Below are 8,908 nucleotides of genomic sequence, written 5' to 3' on the forward strand. Positions count from 1 at the left end.
TTGTGACAAAATATCTAATAAAAATCATTTGAAGGAGAAAAATTATTTGGAGTTCATTGGTTATGTATGACAATAAAGGTCTCCCACATCTATAAGTAAGCAGGAAAGGGGAGATGTCAGTAGTCAAAGTGGTTTCGCCTTTCTATTAATTTATTTAGTCTAAGATATAAACCCCTAGGATAGTATCCTCCACATTCAGGGTACATCATCCCCATTCAGTCAAAATCCTTTCAACATGCTCTAACAGGCATATCCACAAGCTTATCCTAGTGTTTCCAAATGTAATCAAGTTGACAATAAACTGCATACCTGAATTTATAGAATGATTACACTCTGCACAAAGAACACATTTTGGCTGGACCATGGTGGCACACACCTTTAATCCCAGCACTTGGGAGGCAGAAGCAGTCAGATTTCTGAGTTCGAGGCCAGCCTGGTTTACAGAGTGAGTTCCAGGACAGCCAGGGCTGCACAGAGAAATCCTGTCTTGAAAAACCAAAAAGTGAAAAAACAAACAAACAAAAAACCATGCATTTTTCAATGAATCAAACCTCAGATATGACTAATTCACAATAAGCAATACAAATATTCTTTTCTTTCATTAACCTGCCTAAGTTTTTGTGTATTCTATACTTTTAGATTATAATAAAACTCACAATTTACATTTGAGACCATATAGATAATTTCATCTTCTGCAGGTAGACTTTTTCTCATTTATCATAAAGTAATAGCCAGTTCATTCATTAAAAAGACATATGTTAGTTTGGACAGGTTTTAACTTTCTTCCAGGTACCAGATTTAGTCTACTGAAAATTAAAATTTATTCTAAACACACACACACACACACACACACAAGTGATCAACAGGCACGAGATGGCCAGTGATTCTCTGAATCTGTCATCATCACTGTATAAAACAGTAGCATTTTCTCCCTCACCTGGAAAATGAAAGTATGTGTTCAAAACATGAAGCCTTAATTTTAGTTGCATAGTAATTTTTAAGCCAGGCATGGTTTAGTAAAATGTACTAATATTACACAACTTCAATCTGTAAGCTCTATTGGAGAATCAATTTTCTCTAAGGATATAACCTCTTTTGAATTGCCTATGTTTCCATAAATAGGCTGGCACTCATGGATATTCCTCAAACACATAACTTATTCAGTAGCTGTTTAAAAAAATGTGCATGATACTGAGAGGACTTTTAAAGGATTTCAGGAAGAAGTATGGGTGGGTTTAATAGAAAGATATAGTAAATGGATATGAGGTGGGAGTGGGTGGGGGCCTCCCTCATAGAAGCAGTGGGAGAGTGATAGGATAGTGGAGGTTCCAGAGGGGAAACCAGGAAAAGGGATAATATTTGAAATGTACATATATAAAATATCCAATAAAAAAGAAATTTTAAAAGATATTTAAAATTTTTAATCTGCATTGATGAAATTCAAATATCTCACAAGCATCCCAAACTATTCTGTTCATGAAGTAGTAAAAACTTATCAATAATAAAGGGAAAGGAGTGACAATCCTACCGATAATTTTGAAGCAGTGACCCTTTTATAGATTGCCCATGTCTACTTTTTTCCTTAACAAGAGACTTAACTTGAAGACAGGGATGGGAGTTTCCCATGTCCAAGAAAAGTGGGTGTTTACACACATACTCAAACACACACACACACACACACACACACACACACACATAATAATAAAACTCATGATGACCCCTTCCCTGGGATTGAAATTAAAAAAAAAAACAAAAACAAAAACAAAAACAAAAAAAAAAAAACAACTACGTCCATGTTTCAAACCATGTGTCAAATAAAGCTGAAGAAGTGGTTCAGTTCTTAAGAGTACTTGCTGTTTTTCCAGAGGTTATCTTCCTAGCAGTATGGTCAAGCAGCTTATATCCACCAGAGGCTCTTCTCAACAGGATCTAAATCATTAACCTGGCCTCAGTAGTTATTTTAAAACATATAACACACACACACACACACACACACACACACACACACACACACACGCTCACATATGCACATAAAAATATTACTGAAAGCAAAACTCTAGTGGAATAGAGAAACTGTTCACTTTAAACCAGTGTCTGTTCCAGCAGAGAACCTGGGGTCAATTACAACCTCCTACTTGGCAGCTACGAACCATTTACAGCACTGGCTCCAGGGTATCTAACATCCTCTCCTGGCCTTTATGGGAACTAGGTACTTTCATGTTATTCATGCATATATAGGCAAAGCATTCAATCAAAAAAGAATAAAGGAGAATTATATACAAAACTTTCTGTGTTGATATTCAAGGAAGTAAAATAAAATCAAGACAGATGAAAAACCAAGCTGCATCAAGACAAATCTTATAAATTTGACTTGCATGAAACAGCTGAAATGAAGGTTTATCACACATCAGAGGAGAGAAGCTGTCTTAGCAATTACCTTCTTCAGTGCCTCCTTCATATCTCTGTTCCTCATACTATAGATAAAGGGATTCATCATTGGAGGAACTATTGAATACATCACCGAAGCCACAGCAATCTTTTTTGGTGAATCAATCATGTTTGAGGTAATGTATACACCAAAACCAGTCCCATAGAACAAAGAAACAACTGACAAATGAGACCCACAAGTGGAAAAGGCTTTGTACTTTCCTTCTGATGATGTAATTTTCACCACTGTAGAAACAATGTGAACATAAGAGAAAATTATTCCAAACAGAGGAATACCAGCAAAAATAGAAGCTGTAACAAATATCAAGATTCTGTTGATGAGACTGTCAGAACAGGCAAACTTGATAATTTGTGCAATTTCACAGAAGAAGTGTAGGATTTCCAGATCTGTGCAGAAGGACAGGTACAGAACCATGAGGCTATGCAGCAGACCATTTATAATACTTAAGAATAGAGAGATAAGTACCAGAATAACACAGAAGCAGGGGTTCATGAGGACTGTGTACCTTAGAGGATAACAAATGGCTATATAGCGGTCATAGGCCATCACTCCAAGGAGAAAACACTCAAAGATGGTGCAAACTGCAACAAAGCATCCCTGGCTGAGGCAGCCAGCAAAAGTGATCCTCTGATCCTCTGTTTGTATACTCACCAACATCTTTGGGACTGTAATGCTTATTAAATACATGTCATTAAAAGACAGATGGCAGAGAAAGAAATACATGGGGGTGTGGAGTTGGGAGTCACAATTGATGGCCAACATTATAAGAAGATTTCCAAAGATGGTGATCAAATATGCACATAGAAAAAGGCCAAAGATGAAGGGCTGCAGCTCTGTATCATCTGTGAGTCCACGAAGAAAAATATCAAAAACAACTGATTTGTTTTTAACTTCCATGTTACATGTGAATCTTAAGGAAAGAGAGCAAGAAGTTACTAAAATATGGGAAAAACAAGTAGAATTATAAAATACTTGTTTAAAAAATGAACCTTATATATGACTTAGGATTTCAAATTTAGAGTACTATTTCCATTTTAGAAATGGAATGTGAGGAAATTATTTTGAAAATAAACCATCTATTTTGTCGTACATACCTATGGCAGTCTAGTAATTAATACCTCTAGCAAACTCACTTCTATAAGAATGATTACAAATGCCTAAATAAATATTAAAAGTCATTGTATTTCTGAAAAGACTTTTCATGCTTGAATAAAATGACAACTACTATTACAACAGGATAGCAATTAAAATATAATCCAGACTGATTTTCAGTAGATAAGTTCATGGTAGTAATTCGGCACTAAGTTGATAATGGGAGGACAATTATGTGGAATTTTTCCAATCATTTTATGCATGCTTTTCTGATTCACAATGTTGTTAATCTAATATAATCTCTCCTTCATTTCTAAGAATTAGTAATGGACCCTTTATATCTCATCTATTGTCCAGAATGATGAAAATATATCACCTGTATTTTGGAAGTGGAAGAAATCTCCCTTATAAATGTGAACATACTCCGGTAAGAAGAGGTTGCTAGTTAAAGATGACTACCTATGAACTGCGTCCATGATAATTTATGATTTTTTAGAAGCTGTTGAGTAAGTTACAAGCTGAATGCTTTATGTCTTAATCTCAGGAGGTTTGATGATCAAATTAGATGCTCCTCATTAGAACAACTACATGACTATTATTCTAAACACATGAGTTCATATCTGTAAAGTCCAGTTCTACTAACAGTGGAGAGTTTTAAACATTAGATTCTCTGTCATTGTAGACCAATTGAACACAAGTGAGTTTCTCCCATACTTCATAGTATTGCATATATAAAATATAGGACTGCTCTCATAACATTCGCATCCTTTTTAATATTTTTTCCAAACTGGATGTTCTTTATTTTTTCATGATATATTATAGCCTCGAACTGAGTCTAGTTTTCATGAATATGTTCTCTATATCTATACAAAATTATAAGTGTTCGTGTTTCTAATTATCATAAAACCTCAAACAAGGTTATCCTTTTTGTGTACCATCTGTGTTGACTGAATCATAATTTTCGTTTTCTTTTCTATATATTTCTTGTCAATATTTTTTGATCACTGATGATAGTAAAACAGTGTTCAAGTACTATGACCCCATATATTGAATTTGTGAAACATCATTTTGTTCTGCAATTGTTTGCAATCATTTTTCTCATAAAATAAACCAAAGTGTTTAAGGTTTTGTTTAGGGTCAAATTCATAATTGTTTTTAATTTTACTTAACTGGTTTTCTTTTCCTGTTGTTTCACTTAAAGCTGAGATGTAAATGGCATTTGTTTAATACGCTTAAACCAATGAAATAAGTCAGCCTTATAACTCATCTCTATTAGAAGGCTTTCTGGATTGGTTGATAAAATCATACATTCCACAGTTCATTCTTGGTTTTATTGAGTTACAATTCTAAGACTAGTGATGTGTGTTCCTCAAGTCCCACCTCTCTCATCCTTCACATTATACTCTCTTTCTTTTAATTGCTATACCAGTGCAATTATTAAATCTGAGTCTAGTTATTTCTGATTGAGCAATCTTGTATTCTTTGAACCAATCATCCTAGAGCAGTAAGTTCTGCCTGTAGGTTGGTGATAATGGGGGTAGGTGAACAAACCATAATTTCAACAGGGGTGAGTCCTTTTTGATATGGAGAGTTTTGTACTCTATAAAGGCCAAAAGGCAGAAGAGTCACCCAATCATTTTTAGTCTTCAAGGTCAACTTAATCACCGTCTCTACTCATCTACTTTTCCTGAACTCTGGGTTCTATAAGCACAATGAAATTTTCAATAATCCCAAGAATATTAGCTAATTCCTGATTTATCTGGTATACAAATGCAGGTCCATTGTCTGACCCTATATGCTTAGAAAAACAATACCTTGAAAGAATTTCTTCTAATAGTTTCTTTGCTACTGTCTGACCAGTATCATACTTATTTGGGAAATCTTCAGTGCATCCTGAAAAGGCATCTATGAACAATAGTAAATATTTGTATCCAAATTTTCCTATTTTTACCTCTGTGAAATCCACTGATCAATAGACTACAAGTTGTTGTCCCATTGACTACCATGGTTGTTCTCAGTGGTAACCACATTGGTCAATAGACAGGTCTTACAGTTTTTAACAATTTCAGTTACTTTCAAATTGGCATGTCTAATTCTGATGTGGGACAGGCAGATTAAGTCTTACATTCTTTAGACACCAATGTGTGAAGAACTATGGATCTTTTTCAGTAGGTGCAGGACCATTTTCTCAACAATTAGTTTGTATTCTGCTGCATTCCACCATCCCTTATGACACTGAGATATGGTCGGGTTTCTGGCCCAGATCACATCTTCTGTTGACATGTCAGTAAGCATGAGGTTTCTAGGGTCTAGGGTAAACATGGGCATGAGAGTTCTGATGGTTGGGGCCACCCACAAGACTGTTTAATCTGCCTTGTTGTTGCCCTCTGAGCCTGGCTCCTTTCCTTTCTAGAGTCCCAGTCAGAGAATGACCAGATTTTTAGGTCCCCATAGAGCATGCAGGAGGAAAAGGTTTTCTTCTTTTTGATAGCCTTTCATTCTGCCATTGCAAGTCCTCTCATCCAGGGACAGGAACAGTACCAAAAGCAAATGGACTATCTGTGTCTCTTATTTTCATTCAGCTCTAAAGCCTTGGTCAGAACTTGCATCTCTGCTTTTCTAGACTGACACTCCTCCAGTAATGGCTCTGCCCATATGATCTCAGTGTTTGATACCACTGCTGCCCCAGCATAAATCTGCCCATTCTGAATGAGGCTGTTGTCATTGGTGAACCATATTACTTCTGTATCCATTAAGTAGTTATTCTGAAGATCTGGCCTGTTCCCATGGATGTGTGCCAAACTATCTGAGCAGTTCTGCAGAGACCCATCGAGGTCTGCCTCAGGCAATAGTGTAGCTGAGGTTAGAGCAGCGGGGGCCTGAAAAATTATCATGGGGGCATTTAAGACAAGGCACTGGTAAGGAGATACTTTGGCATATTCTTAACCAGGAGGCCATTGTTACCATTATGTGTAAACAGGGGAGCCAGCTTCTGGCAATTGGATCTAATTTCTTTGACAGGTCCGACATCAGCTGGTGCTAAGGATGAGAGTCTGTGTATGAATTCCCAGGATTTAGGGAGGTCACCTGTGGTTGGCAGAGTAGGGACTCATTAGCAGAGGCTTGACAATCCAAAACTTGTGGGGCCTCCAAGAGGTCCTTTTTAAGACATTTTGTTTTTGTTTTTGCTTCCATCAGGAGTCCATTTGAAGAGACTTTATCATCTGGTTTCAGCAAGACAGAATATTGAGCTCTATTAATTACTTAGAAAGAATCTGGGGAAAATTCCCCTGCATGTTTATGGTAATCTTGGGCTTAGTGATGGGATTGAAACCCTGCCTACTCTTATTTTTTATCTTCTAAAGCAAGAATTTAGATAAGGTCCTTCTTCTTGGGGCATTCTCTGGCCCAGTGGCCCTCCTCCTTGCCATATGTACAACTGGATCTCTCTTAAGTGGAGGCATTCTTGTTCTTTAGCCTCCCACCCTTTTGTCATTCTGTGGAAGTCATCTGATTTAGGAGTCTCCTACAGGCTTCTAGTTTGGCCATGGCTGCCATCTAGATTTTTGCCCGATATCAAATCTGTTGTCCCTGTCCTCACATCTACTTTTCTTTTGTGACTATCACTACCACTATGATCCTTAGACCCTTTTCTCCTAAATTCTTTGCCTGCCTAATATATTATCAGATTGATGAGCTGTTTTTCAGCTGGTTTGAGATCACTCAGCAGAGGCTGATGGTAAACAAAGAGCCTCCTCTAACTTTTGATAGTGTTAAAGTCCAAGTCTAGGTGAGTCAGGGGAAAGCAAGTATCAGTAGCTGCTTGATTATAGAGGCCTCATCTGTGTGTCAAGGGACAAATTTCATGACCTGTACCTGGATATTCTTCCTTTCTTATGTGGTGAAGGGAATCTGAAAAGTTGTTGACAATAAAGGTCACTAGTAACAAAGGGCAAGTAGTGGCAAGGTTGGTTCCCTTGGTCATCTACCAGCCCAACTACACACAAGGACAAGAAGATAGACTCCAGCTCAGAAGGCAGCTTTGTGTCCATTCAGAAGGTCCCCCCTCTTTTCTATCTATGGTTGGGAAGTCTGTGGAAGATCTGCCTGCTACAGCTGCTATCCTGCCTCAGGGATTGAATACTGTATGAGTAGAAAGATACTATACTCCTCTGTTCCCCCTTGGGGGACTGGGTAGAGGAATGGTGCAGAAGATGGATAGTCTAACATCTTTTCTTTGTATCCTTATGCATTTTGGTAGCCAAAATGAGAACTTCTGCTTGAAAGAAAGTTCAACAGAAACTTTTACACCCAGAGGAGAAAACATTTACTCCCAGAGGGCAGGTCCTCTAGGACATCTCACCAAACCACCAAAAAAGGTATTTGGTTCAGGTGGACAAATTTGGATTTAAAAATTACTTTCTTGATCCCTTGTACCAGTCTTAGGTCAAAGGATCCTTCTGTGAGTCAGTTGGTGTTGAAAGTGGGCCATTCTGATCTGTGGAATATGGTCAATTTATTTTCTTCATAATGACTGAGAGACTTATACCCCTAGTTTACATATCCTTAAAATGGCTAAGGAGCAGTTCTAACAGGGTTGAAGATACCTGTCCTATCTGAATACATCCATTAAAGTCACATTATAATGAAAATCACAATTATGACCCACAAAAACACATGTCTTTTGCCCTCTATCAAGCAGAAATGAGAAACAACCAGACAGTGATACTCATACAAAAAAGAAAAAAGAAATTCATCCTTGCCCTTTCTCAAGTAACACACAAAAACACAAGTTCAAACTTTTCTCTCTGTTCAACCTTTCCTCTCTATCTGGCAAAATGAGAAACAGCAAGACAGTGACATTCACATACAAGAGAAGCAACTCACCACTTCTCCTTGTCATAAATAGACAAAAGTAATGGGATAGGTGAGAACCCTTTGTCTCTTTGAGCCCATTTCCACCCCGATCAGGATTCAGGATATCTTCTGGCCCCTTGTGGCCATGGTTTCATGACAAGTCTTAATCACATTTGGCCAGGGATTCAAGGCCTTTTTTCTAGAGCAGAATTATAAATGTGGCACCACTCAGAATTTAGGAACAAAGAGTGGCATATACCATGGTGCCACATAGCCACTTGGTACACAAACCTCCAATGTTTGGGATCAAATGGCTGTACCACACACAGACTATAAGGACAGATTTAATGTGTGGACAGACAGAAAACAGGAAGTTTTTCATAGTGCTACAAGCACACATAGGGAATGTGTGGACAGATTCACAGATTTAAAGAGACAGTACTGGTATTAGATGCTCTGAGTAGGGTCCTGGAGGCCTTGAATGTCTGGGCCAATACACTAAAATGTACT

At 37.6% G+C, this 8,908-nt stretch overlaps 1 protein-coding gene across 1 annotated transcript; it reads right to left on the reverse strand.

Moving 5' to 3' along the window:
• Positions 1 to 2,407: 2,407 nt before the first annotated feature.
• On the reverse strand, positions 2,408 to 3,361 carry LOC127690168 (olfactory receptor 7G2-like). Its single transcript, XM_052189717.1, has one exon. The coding sequence runs from the start codon at positions 3,344 to 3,346 to the stop codon at positions 2,408 to 2,410; it is 939 nt and encodes a 312-aa protein (XP_052045677.1). The 5' UTR covers positions 3,347 to 3,361.
• Between the last annotated feature and the right edge of the window lie 5,547 nt (positions 3,362 to 8,908).

The sequence above is a fragment of the Apodemus sylvaticus genome, chromosome 7 (assembly GCF_947179515.1).
Source record: "Apodemus sylvaticus chromosome 7, mApoSyl1.1, whole genome shotgun sequence".
NCBI classification, from domain to species: domain Eukaryota; kingdom Metazoa; phylum Chordata; class Mammalia; order Rodentia; family Muridae; genus Apodemus; species Apodemus sylvaticus.

Bases quoted from the DNA above. Each gene is read 5' to 3' on its own strand.
- LOC127690168 (XM_052189717.1), bottom strand. From the start codon at position 3,346: ATGGAAGTTAAAAACAAATCAGTTGTTTTTGATATTTTTCTTCGTGGA.